Below are 19,447 nucleotides of genomic sequence, written 5' to 3' on the forward strand. Positions count from 1 at the left end.
GAATCAGGGTCAGGAAAGCATTTCCCCCCTGTCAGATTGGCAGGGACCCGGGGGCATTTTCACCTTCCTCTGCAGCATGGAGCAGGGCTTGCCTGCCAGGATCATCCGGGCCTAACCCACCCGATCAGTTCCTGCCCTTGCAGGGGGCCTCAGCCACGGTGGCACCTCGCTCCTGCCTGTTCTCACTGGGGACACAACACTTCAGTCTCTCAAAGAAACACAAAGAAGAATTGGCACCGGCCGGGATTTTCCAGGGACACATTTTTGGAAAATAACTTTTGTCTGGTGAGATGCTAAAAGGAGTTGGGGGCCTGCCTGGAGCCACCGTCTCCGTGCTATTGATAAAAACCCTAGAACTGCAGGCTCCGCAGCCAGCGAGCAAATAACGGTCACCGGAAGCTGCAGGGGGAAACGCACCGCAGCAGCATGTTGCCATGATGCTTGGGGGACCCCCCAGCCCTGGGACAAGTGCTCTGGGCACTTGAATGAAAGCGAGAGCTGGTAGGCCTTCCAGCCATGTGCATCAGTTTCGAATCCTTGCTGCCCTCCACAGAGCCTTGACTCTGCACATGCCGTAGGATGGTCTGAATGGACCAGTCAGACTTCTCTGATCCTATGCTGGATGCCAGGGGAAACGGGCAGAGGGCCAGGCCGTCCCCATTGAACCATGGCGAGAGCTATGTAGGGATGAGAGAAGGCTGCTTTAATGCCAACCTGCCCTCCAGAGATCCTGCAGCCCCACTCCAGCATGTTGCCAAGACGTTTTTATGATCTAAATCAAAGCATCCTCCAGACAGGGAGGACACATAGCGTCAAGCATGTGCCGTAACTGCTCAACGTGCCCATGGAATGGCGGAGACAAGGTGGGCGAGGTAATATCTTTCCTTGGACCACCCTCTATCGGGGAGAGAGAGCTTTCAATAGTGCCTCACCCACCTTGTCTCGCTAATAGCCGGCGACTGACACGGCTACAACTCACTGCCTACAGGGGAATTGCACTCACTTTCCCATTAATAGCACGTTAGTTCACTGTGATTAATGGTTTTACAGTGACCACCCAATGAATTAACCATTACCCCACGGTACATTAAGATGTTATTGGTATAATTAGCTCTGTCATGTGTATGGAGAACGTGTAGGTGTTGGAAGGAAGGAGCATGGCGCACAGATCCAGGGAGGATGAGCGATGGAAAGCAGTGCAAGCATCGGTCATAGGTCTGCCTCTAACCTCTGCAGGGCCTATGCTGGTGGGCGCTGGCCCAGGGAATGTACAATGCATATTTACAGCTGTAGGATCAGCCCCTCCAACCTGGCTGAGTTACACTTGGAACAGGGGGGAGAGCAAAGGTGATTTTTCAAGCCCCGGAGCTGATTTGTGCCCACCGCACCAAACATGAGCCTGCCCTCCTCTTCACACCCCCCCCCCCCAATGCCTAGTGGTGAGGAAACCTTCATCCTAAAGCTTCCCTTCCCAGACAGCATCACTCTACCTTCGCCAAGGTCATTGGAGCCAGTTTGCTGTCACCCAGATCCCTCTCGCAATGTGACATTGGCAGGGTACCGAGGTGCCGATCCGGTCAAGTACTTAAGCAGAGGCCTAACTTCAGTGACCTCAATGGGGCGACTTACATGTCTGCAGATTTCTCATGTGCTTAAAGATATTAACTATTATAACAATAGTTGTTAGCGTTCAAAGATGGGGTGTGGTTGGAGCCAAGGGCCTAACCATTGCTTGACACAGGGCCAAATTCTGATCCCCTTCCTCCCACTAAACAGCCCCTTCCTGCCTGGGCTGATTGCCAAGGGACAGCTCCCGCAGTGAGAGACTTTTCTGGTTTGCTGCTCTGTGGTGACCGAAGAGGACACTTGACGCCTGTGAGTACAACTGTGGCTAAAAAGGCTGCTGTGAGCGTGGCAGGCCTTTCTGCAGGCAGTGGATGGGTCGCCCGAGGCCAAGGAAGGGTTTGCCGTCTGCGCCTGCTCTTTACAACTCAGCTTCTGTGGCCCAAGAGCCACCTGGCAGGTAATCCCCATTGTTGACTGCTGTTCTCCAGCGCGATCTGGCTGTGGCTGATCACACCCAGCTGACAGCGTCAATGGTGCGTTGGTTTAAGCTGTGCTTCAGGGTGGCCTTGAATTGGTTCATGTGTGGTCACCCACTTTCAGTTCCCTGTACAGCAACTGCGGTGGCATTCTGGTGTTGTCCGTCTTCCACACGTGACCAGCCCAGAGTAATTAGGTTGCGACATGCCTGGCTTTGACCCCTGTGGCGTGACTACGTTCCAGAGCCTTGATCTTGGTAACTCTAGCCTGCCATTTGTTGCAGAATATGGCACTGCAGATGTCGTAAATGGAACTTATCTAGAAGCTTAAGATACTACTCGGTGTGAGCAAGGCTGCCAAAATTTGTCCCCAGGAGTGGCACTCACGGCCCCCATCAATCAGTAAATGGACCCACTAGTTTTGGGTCATTAGGTGGAACGGGGCAACAGTTTCAAATACTACGCCCTTGTGGATGGGGGACACCCCCAACAGCCAAGGGGATGAAGACCCCAGTCATCCTGCTTCCCTACGATGCTGCTCTAGGAAGACACTGGTGTAATCCCTTGGGAAGCAAAGCAGTTCAATGTAGCAGGCAGTCAGGAACTGTGACTTCATTCTGCCACAGGATCCACCTTTTGTTCATTGCCCAGATTCCCTCTCTAAACCTCTCGAGAAACACTCTCGAGGCGACCAAGCGACAAGGGCTGGGAGCTGAGCTTGCGCCAGAGGGAAGCGTCCGCCTGGATCTACCCTGCTCCTTCCACGTTTCGTTACCATCTCCGAGTCCCTCACCCTGTGATTAGCCTGGTGGCTGAGGTAACATATGGAGTGCAGCCTGAGAGCTCAGCATTGCCACCTGGCCCCACTAGGATATGTCTGCTAACCAGTAGCTCAGGAGCCGGGGGAGAACACAGAGGGTGTCATAAATATAAAGGGAAGGGTAACCACCTTTCTGTATACAGAGCTATAAAATCCCTCTTGGCCAGGGGCAAAACCCTTTCACCTGTAAAGGGTTAAGAAGCTCAGCTAACCTGGCTGGCACTTGACCCAAGGGACCAATAAAGAAACAAGATACTTTCAAATCTTGGCAGGGGGAAGGCTTTTGTTTGTGCTCTTTGTTTACGTGGTTATTCTCTCTTGGGACTGAGAGAGGCCAGACAGAAATCCATCTTCCCCAACCCATCCTAATCCAAGTCTCCAATATTGCAACCAGTATAGGTAAGCCAGGGTCTGTGTTCACCTGTACAAATTCGTGAGGATTATTATCAAGCCTTCCCCAGGAAAGGGGGTGTAGGGCTTGGGGAGATATTTTGGGGGAAGACGTCTCCAAGTGGTCTCTTTCCTTGTTCTTTGTTTAAACGCTTGGTGGTGGCAACTTACAGTTCAAGGACAAGGCAAAGTTTGTACCTTGGGGAAGTTTTTAACCTAAACTGGTAAGAATAAGCTTAGGGGGTCTTTCATGCGGGTCCCCAGATTTGTACCCTAGAGTTCAGAGTGGGGAAGGAACCCTGACAGAGGGTGAGGGAAGGAAGCGGTGGAATAATGGGCTGACGTGAAGCAGAAGAAAATAGAGGTGGGATGTCAGGCAAAGTGGCCGAGCGATGCCATCTGTTAGACGCTGACTAGCCTCTGGAATGGTCTCCACAGGGAAGCGGAGGGAGCCGCATTTAGAGGATATACAGCAGGTGAATCCCGCATTGGCAGGGAAGAGCACTGGGTAACCAAATAGGCCCTGTCTAGCCTCAGTTCCTCTGTAAGGAGCCCTCTGCCTTTTTTTAACTACGGGCTAATTCTGGTTGCGCTGGGCATTCCCCTGTACCCCATCCACTCCTGCTGGGAGACATGCAAGCTCTGGGGGAGTGCAGGGCAACATGAAAGCACTGGTGAAGTCAATCGTTCTTAATATGAGCCAATGATCTCACCCGGCCCTGTACCAGCACGCAGACGTCCTCTGCCCCCTGCAGCCTGGCAGCCACGATCCCCGGGCCTCTAGAAGCCCCTCGCTTCATTTCTGAAAGGAAGGGCTTTGAAAGCCAGCGCTGGGTAACTGCATGGGGACGATGTGCCCTTCTGGATGCGTGGAGGGGGATGCATGGTGCTACTGAAGTAAAATTCAGCTGCCAAACGGCAGGGAGGGGCAGGTGATTTCCCTGCCCCGGGTGATCACCCCCTCTGCAGCCTGTGCGGAGCCACCCCCGCCAGAGAGGCCCGTGCTCAGGATTCTCCTGCACAGAGCCGTCAGACATGCCCACACCCCTGTGCTACTGACAGCCCCAGCTGGGAGCTCACTGGGGCTTTGGCAAGGTCTGTGAAGGTCAAATGCATCCCAGGCCAGTTTCAACAGACGTTAAAGCAGCGCGTTGTGGGCCCAGCCCCTGGAAGCCCTGGGGAGGCTTCCCATGCACTTCAAAGGGAGCTGGGGCTGGGGCAGACCCAGGAACAGAGATATATCTGGCCAGCCTTCAAAGGAGCGAGAAAGAGGAGGATCTAGCGATGCAAGCTGGTCACTGTTCCTGCACCCCATGGGGATGGAGACACAGCTCTGCTTGGCTCAGCCTGCTCCCTACTGTAATTATAGGCCGTCGTGGAGCACAAGCTCTGTAACTCCAGCTGGGTGCGGCAGCCGTGGGAGGGCGGGCATGTGAGTGATGCCCAAAGTACCTCCCCGGGTCTGTTAACGTTCTGCAGCTGGGGTGAGGCGAGCCCGAAACCTCCCTTGTCTGGCTGGGTGCAGGGCTCGAGAAGCTCCCAGCCCCCTGCTAGGCCTGAGGGAGCAGAGTCCCTGGCTGTCCCGTGCTGCCCTCGGACACACGGCGCGGGCCGGCAGCGGAGCCTGGGCCAGCCCTGAACTGGTACAAGCCTGAACAAAGGATTATCCAGTGCTCAGTTTATCCATGTCCCTGCCAGCACCGCCCCAGAGCCCACCCCACGGCTCCCAGCACCCGTACGCGGGGCCAGCTGCAGAGACAGCGTACTGAAGTGGGGCTCAATTCCCCCCACCCCCAGCTCTGGGGGGACAAATGACGCTTCCTATGCCAGCAGGGCCTGCTGCAGCCCTGGGAGGAGGATTTGTGCCAAGGGAGAGGGGAGATGCTGTTTGCACCCCAGCTTCCTGCCTTGGGAGTGTCACCGGGAGAGGCCAGCCACCCCAGCCAGTGCTGCCCCATTGTGTGTGTGGGGGGGCGCCCCAACACAGGCACCTGCCGGCTGCTGAGGGTACCGTGGGAGAAGCAGACCTAATCCAGGGCCCAATCTAGCTCACAACCGCCATGAAGCATGTCCCGGGGGATTGCTCTCCTAACCCTGACTGTAGCGGGGACTGGGTGCCCGTGCCAGGGCTGAGTCAGCGGGCTGCTCTGGTACACAAGGACCCTCTTTAAAAGTCTGACCCCTTGCGCACAGCCCTAGATCGTCACTAACCCTGCTACAGGAACCAAGCCCCAACTCGCGCTGAGTGGTACAGAGCCTGGCTCAGGCAGCCCCTGCTAACAGGTGTCCTTACAGTGCGAGGCGAGCGAGGGCTCTGATAAGCTCTTGGGCAAGTGGGTATTTTCAAATGGTGACGGGGGGCGGAGGGGGTGTGCAGTCAGCCCTGAAGCTATTCGCAGCATGTTGGCTGCTGCGGGCTAGGGAGGGAGCAAAGGCGGGGAAGGAGCAGGGCAGAAGGAGGGGCAAGTGAGGAAAGCTGCCTAAACTTGGCAGTCCCACGTAAGTATTCCCGGCCCAGTGGGAGAGGTCAGCTGTCACAGCACAGATTCTCCAAGGGTGTTTCATCCTCTCTAAAATACTCAGCTGACACGGCAAGGATTGCAAAGCACAACCCCCAGCACCGAACGCCATATAAATAGAAGGCTCCCAGCTGGGTGGAATGTTAGAGAAGTTTCTCGACCCTGAGCACAAACGTTTATTTAAGCTCCTGCCAGGGATCGGAAGGGAAAGGGGCAGGTTGACAGAGGAAAGAAGCGTCTTAAGTTTGGGATTTTCTCGCTCCCTAGAAGGGATTTTTCACCAACAAGGTATTTTTTTTCTTTCCTCTCCCACTTTCTCTGGTGTGGAATTTCAAACAAACGGGATACTTTTTCTCTCCTCTCGCTCCCTGCCTCCCGAATCTCTGCTCCCTGCATTTTAAAGTTTTGAATGATTCGGCCCTGTTTTTTTTTCTTTTTATCTTGTTGGTTCTGGGGAACGGGTATAAACTAATATAAACTGTCAGAATCTGAGCACAGCAGGTCCCCCCTCTCTGGTTTGGGGGAGTGGATGACTCAATCCAGGGAAACTTCGCACTAAGGAACACAAAAGCAAACACTGACATTTCTTGTGCTCTAGAGCCGGACAACGTTGGGAGTTTTGGCCTCACTCCGTGTTGTTTTTGACTGAGAAGAAAATCATGGCTGACAGCCAGCTGCCCTTTTCCTGCCATTACTCCCCCAGGCACCGAAATGTCCGAGACCGATTCAGAGAGCCTGGCTTGTCCTCTCGACTCCTGGACGATGACTTCGGAATGTGCCCCTTTTCCGGGGACCTGACTGCAGACTTGCTGGACTGGGCTCGCCCACGACTGACCAGTACCTGGCCCGGTCCACTGCGATCGGGAATGGCCCGAGCCTCTGGCATGCCCCCTCCTGGCTACGGCTCCAGGTTCAGCAGTTACCCTGAAGGTCGGAGTCCTGCTCCCTTCTCTGGGGAGCCCTGGAAGGTGTGTGTCAACGTGCAAAGCTTTAAACCCGAGGAGCTGACCGTGAAAACCAAGGACGGCTATGTGGAAGTGTCAGGTGAGTGAGAGACAGGGAGAAGAGGAAGGGAAGCACAGAAAAAAGGAACATAGAGAAATGGAAATAAATCTAGGTCCTGAAAAAAAATCTCTTACAAAAATCTAAGGTTCAAGAACTATTTCCAGCAGTTTCTGCCACGCCTGTGTAAGCTTTATTTTAACAAAGAAACAGTCCCCTGCAGCATTTGCACCCCAAACACTGCAGCCCGAGGCAGGGAAAGTGAACTTGACAAACAAAAATGTGTGGGACGGGGCTACTCCCAGCATCCAGGCTGAGAGAACGAGAGGAGGTTTTAACAGGCTTGAGGGCCTGATTCTCCTTCTGCTGACTCCAGTTTCCCAGCAGAGGACGTTGATAGAGTTGTTCCTGATTTACACTAGTGTGAGAGGAGAATCAGGGCCTAGAGGTTTAAATGATCTGCCAGTTTTGATGAGCGAGGTTGTTATTAGTAAGGACATTCATTTCATTAAACTGGACAGGGTTAAAGTCTAAGCAAAGGGCAAGGGGTGAGACTTTCAAAGCTGCCTAAGGATTGGAAATTGAGCGTCCAAAGCACATAAGTAACTTTGAAAATCTCAGCCCAAAAAAGCATAGAGTGTTCACATCCATAAAGGAAGAACTTGCTGCCTGATTACTGTGCTGGACACAGGATGAAATCCTACACAGCGGGTAGCTCTATCCAGGGCAGAGCCCAGTGAGCCCAGACTGAGACCTGGGCTCTGTTCCTCTTTTTATACTTTGGCAACACTTGTCATGCCAAACAAGTCTCACTGAGTTCAACTGAAGTGATTAGTCCCCATGAAGTCAATAGCACCAATCATGGCAGTAGTGAGCATTTGCAGGGTTGGGCCCCAAGACAATTCTGTTAATTATGGATCATTCCAGAGTTTATGGTATCAACGGGAAATTCCTTTAAAGGGAAGTGAGCTGTAGCTCACGAAAGCTTATGCTCTAATAAATCGGTTAGTCTCTAAGGTGCCACAAGTCCTCCTTTTCTTTTTGCGAATACAGACTAACACGGCTGCTACTCTGAAACCTTTAAAGGGACAGTGTCTCACTACAATGTCCTCAGGCATTCAGCAGCTACTGGCAGTCAGGAATGCTGCAATAATCCCACTGTCCACCCCTCCCCCAAACAGTAACAAGTCCTAAAGAGGCAGGACAACCGGACAAAAAGAACAGGAGGAGGAAGGGGGCTGGAAACGAAGATGAACCAGAAAGAGTTAAGTGGAGGTTTTAAAATAAGGGAGGATTAACAAGGGTGGGGGGGAGCGCATACATTGTGCAATTGGGTTAGGGAAGGGTGATAGAAACAGAACATAAAGCTGGGAAACAAAGGGAGCGGTTAACAGAGCAGAAATAAAAAAAGAAATAACCTGGGAAGGAAAAAAACCCTGTCTTTATGTTGTGTCTAATCGTTAATTCATTTAGCATCCCCTGCAATAACATTGGGGATGGAGCCAATTCACTGACGCTCAATGAGGAGGCCATAAAAATTCTATTGTGATTCCCCAACAATTAATGTAGCATTAAAAATAATGTTTTACCAGGAAAACATAAAGTGGGCAGAAAAAAAACAAACCCTGGTGAGATTCTCTCTGCACAGCCCTGCTAGCAAGCGCCAGGGGGAAGGAAAGGTCTGAACAGAAGAAAAGAAAAGTAAAAGAACCAGGGCTGGCTCTTCAGTTGTTGTAAATCAATTTCACCCCTTTGACTTGAAAAGAGCCCTGCTGCTCTGCTTCACAGAGCTGAGCTGTAAGTGCTCTGGTGAACTGCACCATCCCCTGGGGAAGGAAGTTGGAGGATTATGCTGGGGATAGGGGAGGGAAAGGACCAGGCCGCTCCTGGCATGGCAGGAGTCCAGAAAGATCTGCTTTCAGTCTGAAGTGTCAGGAGGGAGACTGGCCGTGCAGCAAAACAGTGTGAAAACATTGGAGTGCAATGACCCATCAAGCTACAGTGGGCAAAGTATTGGGAAAATCTATCCTGACAGAGGGATGGACTATGGCAGCCTTCTGGATCTCGTCAGGCTTGGATTTCTATGACTCAAAGGTTTTGGGAAACCACAGCAAAAGTGACCATAACCAGGATTAAGGCTAGGGAGAGCAGGAGAGAGCTGTTGCTTGCTAACTCTTGCCAGAGGAGCAGGGTAACTAAGCGGAAAGGTTTTCCCCCTTCCAGAAGGGACTCCTGCACTAGAGCAGGGAGATTCTGGCTGATGAACTGTCTTTTTAAAGTGACAAATAAACTTTGGACCAGATGAACCAAACAAAATACCGCCCGTTCTGATCAGCGCCTTGCTCTGGGAGCACCCTGGGGGAGAAGGCTCGTCCTTGTGTTTGGGAACTGATCATGTCTGAGCTGCCTGCTGGTAGTAGCCTCCCTGCAGAACATGGTCTGGGGCTTGATGCCTGCTCTTTGGGCCATGAAATATGATGCTGGTAACTCCTTCCAGCGGGTGAAGTCAATGGGAGTTGTATCCACTCCCGCTACGGTGGAATCTGCCTTGTGAAAGGGAACCGAGAAGCAGCAGCTAGAAACCAGTTTTCTTCCTGCTGGGTTTGACTTGGGGGAGGTTCCTTCTGGGGGGAAGCACGCCACGCCCCATACATAGAGTTAGTGGCTTATGGCAAGTTCGGCCACTGGGTCAGCAGACGCAGCTGGGGGCTGATTCAGGACTAGCTAGAGCTGTGCAGAGAACTGATTATTTTTGGCTCGCCGGCCAAACCGAAAAATTGGGGGTGGAGGGCGGGGGAATCGTTTTGGGCCAAACCAAATGTTTTTTTTTATTTTTGGATTTTTGTACATTTAAAACAATGATCAAAAAAATGTGAAAGAAAAAATCATTTCAAATTTAAAAAAGAATCCAGACATTTGCTGTAGATAATGGCCGAACCAAACATTTTGATTTTTTTCAGAATGGGGGGGAGGAGTGACTGAAACAGTGAATTCTACACAAATTCACAAAATGTTTAGGTCAACTTGAATCTGAATCTTTTAGTGAAGAGAGTTTTTTGTCTGTCTGAAGAATTTCATCCGGCTCCATTCTGGACGCTGGGTGTATGCCACCACCCGAACGTTACTCACGTCACTCCTGATTTATGCAGATGTGAGATCACAATCAGGTCTATTTGATTATTATTCCACATCTATACTGCAGTATATTAATCAGAGGCCTCTGATCTATACATCTGCCATGTAATGAAGACTCTCAGCATCCACTTGGATTTTAAACTTGCATTTAAACACAGAAGTAAGGCCCAGGGTTTTCTGCCATTCTGTTGCTTTGCAGACACACCCCAGGCTTAATTGGAGACACTGTCTCAGAACAAGCAGCAATCATGTTTCACCCTTAGCACTGGTCTCTAACACAGAATGTTCCAATTAAGCCATGTGCTACATTCCGGAATTTAACCCTGTAGTTGCTGAATTAGACTATTGAGCATTATGTAGCAGAGGGTGCTTATCTGTCCATTATTAATAGCTCAGGAGCACCGAAAGTGTGCCAGATACTTTCCAGACAAATAAGGGGGCAACAGTGTGGCCACCTCCTGAGATTTTATTGGGAGTCTTATGATATTTAGTGATTTTTCTTAAAGCCCCAGCTCCTGGAGGCATGGGATCAAGTGACACTCTCAGCTTTCATTACACAATAAAGGTAATTGTCTAGCCTTCCTGGCTGTGAAGTGTGAAAATGTGGCCCAAGTGTGACCCTAAAGACTCAGAAGGCATTTTTTTTCATGATTGTTAAGCCAATGTCATGATTTGGGGGGACTCATGATTTTTAAACACACAGGCTTGGCAAAACCAGGATGACCAAGTGAGCAGGGAAGTTCAGCTCACCTTGTTAATTCCATGTTTCATTCAATTTTGATGTGAGTATAGCAAACCATGGCCACATACAGATAGATCTCCCATGGTCATTCCATGCCTTCAGCACCCAAAACACAGGTCTTCACCACTTGGTCTGAAAGGGGAGCTCCCCGAGCTAAGAGAGAGTCTGGTCAGGAGGAAGACCTGGAAGAGCATAGAAAGAAGCTGCCTGCTATAGGAGTGACTGAAGAGGCCAGTAGAGGGCGACATAATCACATGTATTGGCATGCACAACCTGCTGGGAGGTTAGGGGACTGGGGTCAAAGGCCTTTTGGGGGAGATTACCCCTCAGGAAGGAGTTGAAATAGAAGAAGGTGGAGGTGTGGACTGTCACAGTCCTCCACAAGCTGTAGCCTCACTTCCTCAGCTACCGCTACGTCTCTAAATCTCCCACACTGTATCACACTTGGATTCATGACCATTTTCCATAACACTGGGTAGGAGACTCTCTCGGGCTGATAATCTGATGGGCATAGGGGTGGTACAGGACATGCTTCAGCTGCTGTGGGATCTGCACCCACTCTTACATGCACTCAGAAGTTCAGGTGCTTCCCCAAAGATAGTCTTGAACTATCCCCATTGTCTGGGGCTCTGTGCTCATTACAGCAATACTAAGCAACCAGCAGTGTCAGCCAACCAGAACCCACCAAGGCCTCACCTGCCAGCGCTTCAAGTTATTTAAACTCTCTTGCCTATGAATTCTAAATAGATTTTTCAAGTTGTTTTATTGATCTGTCCCAACCTCCAGCTGTTCAGACAGTCTCATTCTGCTATGTGAACACCTTGCTACCCTAAGTATCTCATTCTAAGTATCTTCTTTAACACACGGTTTTTGTCACCGTCCATCACCTCCATTCCTTCTTGCCACAAAACCTTCTAATGGCTCTGATCAGTTCTAGGACGCTGAGAACTTTGGAGCGGGGACATTTCAGGACTTGTTGAAGCCAATAGCAAAGCTCCCATTGGTTTTACTGGTGCAGGAACAGGGCCTTCGAGAGCACAGCCCAGTTAGCCTATTGCTATTTTGGATCTGTAGTACATAGAGGTGTATTTGACCCATCTAGAACCTGGATGTCCACATGCTTTTGGCTCCAATAAGATTAGGCTTCCAGCAAGGGTAGTCTCAGAGCAGTGCTCCTCAACCTCTTCCATGCCTACCCACCTCCCTGGAACCTCCCTTCCATCTGGCTAGGATCCCCTCCCATTTAGCATTATGAAAAGGGTAGGGCAGTCTTGACCCCATGACTCCGGCTTACAACTCGACATTGAGAACCGGGGCCAGAGTATCTTCTCACATTGGTGTAAATCAGGAACTACTCCACTGAAGCCGACATTAGTGTAAGGGAGAGCAGAATTAGGCCCACTAACCTAGATGCAGAAGGCAGGGTTCCTTCTCCCACGGTGCCTGTTTGCTGTTAAATTTTGGGCTTAGTACTGCAGGTTCCTCCACATCAGCTTCTCCCCATGTTGTTTTTCTTTTAGGCGGCTCTTGCAGAAGCAGGAGCTTTGCTTGGGTCAAACTGTGAAGGGAGATTTGAACATGGAGTGGGTGTGGGGGGGGATACTGAGTAGAACTTTTTTTGCCTGTTTGTAAAACAGCCCTGTGAGACAATGTTGTTGTGTGTTCCCGTTCCCTCCAGGCAAACATGAAGAGCAACAGGAAGAAGGAGGAATAGTCTCCAAGAACTTCACCAAGAAAATCCAGTATGTATAATATACACCGTGGTTTCTCAGTTCTTTCTTATGGGGCTTGCCCACATGGGGCTCTCACTCCACAGAGGAGAGCAGGACTTAGGAATGATGACCAGTCTCTTATTTTTGAGAGCATGAAATGATTTTCTGAGCAAGCAATCAAGCTACTCTCCCTCAGCTCCCTGTGATCCACTGACAGCCAGGTTCTGCTCTTAGATGACCTGGGTCCCATTGATTGTAATGGGATTGGCCCGTGGGCAGACTGTGCCCCTAATGCACACCCATCCTCCTGACATCCAAATGAGGTTGATATGGATGCTAAAGTCTTGTTACTAGGTGTGTACTCCTGGGGAAACTGGTAACCTCACTAGCTTGAAAGGGTGGCCTGCAAGTGCAAATATTGGAGTCAGTTACTGAACCTGAGTGTAAATATTGAGACCAATGCTGAAATTATTCCCTAATATAGAGGTCAGTCCCGCAAGAAGCCATCAACTGCATCCCCTTCAGTAGGACGCCCCCCGCATTGACTCCATCAACAGATGGGCTGAGATTTTTGAGGCTGCCTAGGTGATTTGGAGTCAGCATTCCCACTGAAATTAGTAGTTGTGTATCTAAGGCCCCTGGACAGCTTTGAAAACCTTAGCCATAAAGTCTGGTTTCTTGTGCAGCTAGATGGGAAACATAAACCAGTGAGATGTGTTTGAAGCGTGTGGAATTCCCTGCCCACAAACCACATTCTTTCCGGGTTTGTTATTACAAGCCCAAGTCTGTGTTGGCGCAAGAGATTGCGGGGGCCAAGCTCACCCTTGTGTAATCATATTGACTTCAGCGGAGTCACATCAGGAATGAATTTGGACCAATGACTCCACAAAATATTTCTGAACTATTTATGAGTACATGAGTAATAATAACAAAAAAACAAAAACCACCTAAGTCCCTGTGGAAATGATTCACACTCCAGAACCCTCTCTGAAATTTAAAGCCACAAGACTGCACAGCTGATGGCGATGCTCTTGCCTCTCATCAGTTCAAATCCAGTCCAGCCTGATAGTGGCAGTGAAAAGTATTTCCACAGGGTGGAATGAGGGAGAGGAGTCGCCATGTCTCCAGCCAGCTCCTGCGGAACAGGTGTCCATACAAAAACAGGCTCATTATCGGAAGTCTTAGAAAAGAAGCCAAAGACAACAAATTCCTCTCTTACCCCTGGAGGGATGGAGTCAGGAGTGAGGTGAAATGTGATTCCAAACAAAGCCCCAGGCCCAAACGCTCCTAAAATTCACTGCTGACTTTTAGAGAACAGGTCAAATCAAAACCCAGCTCCAAATTTCCCTCCGCTTCAGGGCAGTTCAAATCTGATTGCAAACTTGTGTCTATTTCAGGGAAATGCATGTTAATGGGGAAACTAAATTTGTGTTACTCTTGGGCGGCAGGAGACCTAGATTCTATTCCCTTCTCTGTCATTGACTTGCTGTGTCACTTAAAAAAAAAAAAAAAACTCTCTGTGCCTCAGTTTCCCCATCTGCAAAACAGGAGTAATGCCTTACCCAGCTTTGAAAAGCACTTTAAGGTCTATAGGCAAAATGCTTTATAGCAGGGCCAAGTGTTGGAAATCAGCAAACATCAGACAATTCCAAGTTCTAATTCTACCATTTTACAGTTTCTTTCCCACCACAAAGTCACGTATTGTGGGTGGGATGTCAGTGTTTTACCTTAATCCGTACATTTAACCTTAAGCGTCTGTAGAACATAGACAGGGATAGACCTGGATGTCACAAAATGTTTTGCAAATATCCTTTCCATTGCCAGGAAAGTCAAAGCTGGACAGGGCAGGTTGGAGAGGAACAAGGCTGGACAGATGGGAAGGGTTACAGAGGGTGGGCGTTCCCAGCTCACAGCAGGACTTGACAGATTTATTTCCTGTGATGTTCCTGGCTGTGGTGGTTCTGTAACGCAAGGCGAATGTCTCATTAGCTCATGCTGCTTATAAATATTGCATGACTAAGGCAAAACAGAAGATCTCTTCTTAACACTTACCCAGCCATAATCCTAACTATGATTATTGTGACTATATATTTGGAATTGGCTGGAATGTTCATATTAGGGGAAATAAAGAGAAAGGGGGGGGAAAGAAAGGAAACGTCACAACCTCCAAAAACTAGAAAGGGGGAGAAGTCAAAACTATCAGGGAAAAGATACTCAGACTCAAAAAAAAAAAAAAAAATTGGCATTAGATTTTTTTTTTAACTCACAAAAATTTCTCACTCTTTACAAGACAATAAAAAGGGCCCAGAATGGAAACGAAGGCCCCAGGCCAGGAAAACACTTAAGAATGTTTATAATTTAAATAGTGGTCAGTGGAGCAGCTCGTGGTTAAAGTTATGCATGTGCTCAGGTGCTCCGCTGGACTGGGACCAAAGCCCTGGATGACTTGCCCTGCACTTTTCAATTGGGCCAGGGCGTTTGTTTAGCAACAAGTGAGAAGTAGCAGGTACATTGACTTTTCCTTTAAGAGGCCTCGCCTTATTGCCTGGTGAAACTATCTGCTAAGAACTGGTAAAGGGAAGGGCTTTTTTAGGATAATGCAAATGGGTCAGGCCGGTCAGTGTGGCCACCAGTGAAATGAGATCCTCTTGTGCTGGGATACTAGTTTCCCCCCTCCACCCCTAAAAACAAAAAACATTATTCCTGCCCTCAAATCTCAGAATCACCTTACCAGACCTCCTCCCTGTGTGTGTAGCTGTGATGGAACAGTGCCCCCCCACCCCAACCCCCAACCCTCATTGCCTGTCTTCTGCAGCATAATGCCAGAGGTGACACCTTGGGTTTGATTCTGTTGTCACTTGCACTGGTGTAAGTCAGGAGTAAAAGCACTGACGTCAGCAGAGTTACCTGCATGAGATCAAACTCAGGCCCCTTGCTTTGTTCGGACTTGCGCCCTGCCCAGCAGTCGGTGTGTTGGTGTATGCAGAGCCAAGTGCTGCCCAGCCAGTGCTAAGCCTGAGTAACCGGACTAGGAGCAAGGCAGCCGAGTGGGGCTCTGGAGGCGGGACTTCCCGCCTCAAATGCAGGAGTGTCGCAGGGAATGGCTGTGTTGCTGTCACTAGCAGTGTCCGTGGGCTGTCACAGCCTCTGGGGGACGTGTGTTCCCCGGTCAGAGCGGATTTAGGTTTGTGGCTCTGTGGCCATTCCCTTGCCAAGCCCCCAAAACTAGACACCCAGGGCCCAGTTACCATTGTCCTGCACCTTGCTCCCTCATTTGAACCCAGTGCACAGTGAATGCCAGAGTTTACCCAGTCACAATGAACGCTTGACACCCTCTCTTTGCACTGGCGCAAATGGTGAGCCAAGCTGCAGAGCGAGGGAGGGTCCAATCCGCAGAATTTAGAATGATGGATTTCTTTGGAAATCAAAAGCGGACCGAGCTTTGCACGGAGGCGTCTCTGCCCAGATGCTAAATGCAAGCAGGCCTGCATGCCTGAGCGCAAACTGGTTGGGTGAGATGGGAGACAACAGTATGAAAGCAGATTTACCCTGCCCAGCCCAGGCAAGCTACTTAGTAACCAGTCAGAGAGGCTCCTTATTTGGGCATGGGTTTTTTTTTGCCATGACGCAGGCTGTGACATAAAGATGATTTACTTGTGCTTTGCAGAAGCTCAAACTGCATAAGCTGTGAGTGGCATCCAGTCAAACATATCTGCAGATGAGATTAAACTGAGAGCCTTGTAGTGAAAAGAGAGGTCTTTAAACATACACAGAACATGCACAGTTATAATACTCAATAATACAAGGCATTACCAAGTCTCCGTGCAGGTAAATGAGTTTCTGGATCTGCTTGAGGTTTATTAATGTGATTTAAATAATTCTTTGTACATCTCTATATGTTTTTTCCATGTAGGGTTCTCTTTACAAACATTAACCAATCTAGCCTCATAACAGCCCATGATGTATGTAAATAATATCTCTACCATTTCACATATGGGGAAACTGAGGCACAGAGCGATCTATTTAAGAGACTCAGTCAAGTCTGTGCCAGGGATGGGTAAGGATCCCAAGACTCTTGACTCCCAGTCCTGTGCACTAACCACAGGACCGTTCTTCCTAACCACCTTTCGTCCAATTTATTAGTGACCATATTCTCTGAAAGTGACACTGGCTAGACCCAATCCACGAATGCGGATTTCCACTGGTGTGTGCAATACAGTATAAGGATAGCTTGCCAAGAAAAATATACCGCTCAATAACTTAAATGTGCCCCACAATATTTAATTGCTGTTTATTAGCAAAAAGTGATCCTGCCACAATATTTGTTAACCCTGAGTAATGGAGACATTTTACTTGACTTGATGGTCCCTACAGCTGAACTATCTATCTATGCTTAAGAGTCAATTTATTGAGAGACTTGCATCTGCTTTTCTATGGAGCAGCTGTGTTCTCCAGCAGCCATTTTGGCTATTCCTAGGCAGTGTTTACCAGTGGAAAATACGAAGGATGGACAAGTCAGTAATGATGTAGGAGCATAGCATGCTGTGATGCGAAAAAGGAATTGCCACAAAGCCCAGTTTGGAAAATACAACATAGGTAACAACCACAAGTGACAGGTTTCAGAGTAGCAGCCGTGTTAATCTGTATCTGCAAAAAGAACAGGAGGACTTGTGGCACCTTAGAGACTAACCAATTTATTAGAGCATAAGCTTTCGTGAGCTACAGCTCACTTCATCGGATGCATAGAATGGAACATATAGTAAGAAGAGATATATATACACATACAGAGAACATGAAAAGGTGGAAGTTGCCATACCAACTGCAAGAGGCTAATGAATTAAGTTGAGCTATTATCAGCAGGAGAAAAAAAACTTTTGTTGTGATAATCAAGATGGCCCGTTTAGGCAGTTGACAAGAAGGGGTGAGGATACTTAACAGGGGGAAATAGATGCAATATGTGTAATGACCCAGCCACTCCCAGTCTCTCTTCAAACCCAAGTTAATGGGATCTAGTTTGCATATTAATTCAAGCTCAGCCGTTTCTCCTTGGAGTCTGTTTTTGAAGCTTTGCTGTTGCAAAATGGCCACCGTTAAGTCTGTTACTGAGTGGCCAGAGAGGCTGAAGTGTTCTCCTACCACAAGTGCTTGTCTGAAAACTACAGGGGAAAGCAGTGTCGTGGACACTGAAGAAAAGCGCTTGGCAGCCCCATTAATTTTCCATTCCTCTTTTTAGACTCCCATATGAGGTGGATCCTGTCACAGTTTTTGCTTCCTTATCGCCAGAGGGTCTGCTGATTATTGAAGCACCACAGATACCACCCTACTGCCAGTACGGAGACAGCAGCTATGGCAATGAGATCCCAATGGACAGCCAAGAAGCAACCTGTGCTTGAAGTGTCTTTCCCCGTTCCCTTTCTTCCTGCTCCCTCCCTGAAAAGATTTCTCTCCAATTCCAGATGTGATTGCATTAGCTGAATGGAAGTGTACATTGGATATTTTCTTAAAGGGCCCTGTTTCCTCACATTTTACACACATATATTCTTGTTCTAATCGGATTGATTTTGCGCTGGGAGAAGGTGGTTGACTGTAGGTATCCAGTATCATTACTAACGTTGTTCTTTGTAATACGGTTGCACCTAGATGGCCTAAGAGAGCTCAGAGCCCTGTTGTGCTAGGCACTCGACATACACACAGTAGTAGGCAGTCCCTGTCCCGATGAGCTTACAATCGAAATAGACGAGACAGATGAACGATGGGAGGTGAAACAGAGGCGAAGTGACTTGCCTGAGGTCGTTCTCAAAGTCATTGGCAGAGCCAAGAATAGAACCCAGGTCTCTTGACCTCTAGTTAAGTGCCTTAATTACGAGACCAAACTGCACTTCACTATTATGGGTCACTTATTTTTCTCCATTAGCTGACACTGACCAGCATGGGGCAGAGAATTTACCATAGCAAGGTCCAAGCAGTGGTTGAAATCCCCTTACAAACTACTCATGGGCTCTGATCCTAGCTAGTCTTACTGAAACTGGAGTAGATAACTCCATAGCTCCAACTTCTCTCTTCGATACTTCCCCCTCAGCAATAAGTATCCAATACAGCCCACAGTTTCACCAAGATTTTATAGAGGTCTTACGTGCTCCAATATTGTTTATCTGTATATCAGACAGAACAAAGTGGATGTCTTCTTTATTATTATTATTTTGCTACATGTTAGAGATGGAATATTTATGACCATATCAAAAATCTTTTCTCCTCTTCAATTCAAATGCAATTCTATAGTCATACCAACTGTGCATCTTTGTCCTTATTTGAACTACTGCTCTTTAAACAGCCTCTTGCCAGTATCTGCACTAGTGATGGACAGCTGTTGCTTCGTAGACAGACAAACTGACAGATCTGACATATTTCAAAATGTGTGCATGTTTGGAACCTTTTTCCCAAAGAGGATTTGTGCTTTTATTGGACAAACTTGATGAATAAAACTAGTTCACATTCTTAGCTGTTGTGTTTGTCTTTCCAGAAACCAACTAGGATTTGATTGGTTTGGGGGAATGGCAAAAAGCCTAGTCTCCAAAGGGGGAGCAGCAGAGTTTCATGATGGGCGTTGTGGGTTGGGACAGGACGTGAGTTAAGTTGAGCTGGCTGAGAATTTTACAATGATACTCTTTTTTTGACAGAAAATGCAGTTTTTGCAAAATCAAAATTTTCCATGGGGAACATAGCTGTGTTGCTGACATTTTTTTATACTCTGTCAGGAAAACAAACAAAACATTTCTTTTTGCGTTAGTTTGACATTAATCTGTGTCTGTCTGAGCTGCCACGGTGCCTTGTGGGAATTATAGACTCATGCTTCCCTTTGCTTCTGAACTATACCTCCAGTGACGCACCATAATCTCACCTCTGGTTGAACTGCTGCAGTGCATCATGGGAGTCACATGATCATACTGTATCATGGGAGATGCAGTCCAGCCAGGGAACCCGGCCCATAGAGGAGAAAGGTGGCAGAAGGTACTCCAACAACAACTCCCATAGGGCACTGCAGCAGCTCAGAAGACACAGATTAATGTTGAATCGAGTAGAAACAA

At 48.6% G+C, this 19,447-nt stretch overlaps 1 protein-coding gene across 1 annotated transcript; it reads left to right on the forward strand.

Annotated features, from left to right (window-relative positions):
• The first annotated feature begins 5,770 nt into the window (after positions 1–5,770).
• On the forward strand, positions 5,771–18,860 carry HSPB8 (heat shock protein family B (small) member 8). The gene is made up of 4 exons (XM_084649145.1): positions 5,771–6,059; positions 6,370–6,815; positions 12,329–12,392; positions 17,596–18,860. The coding sequence occupies exons 2-4, from the start codon at positions 6,431–6,433 to the stop codon at positions 17,753–17,755; spliced, it is 609 nt and encodes a 202-aa protein (XP_084505271.1). The 5' UTR covers positions 5,771–6,059; positions 6,370–6,430; the 3' UTR covers positions 17,756–18,860.
• The last annotated feature ends 587 nt before the right edge of the window (positions 18,861–19,447 follow it).

The sequence above is a fragment of the Lepidochelys olivacea genome, assembly GCF_965140295.1.
Source record: "Lepidochelys olivacea isolate rLepOli2 genome assembly, chromosome: 15".
NCBI lineage: Eukaryota > Metazoa > Chordata > Testudines > Cheloniidae > Lepidochelys > Lepidochelys olivacea.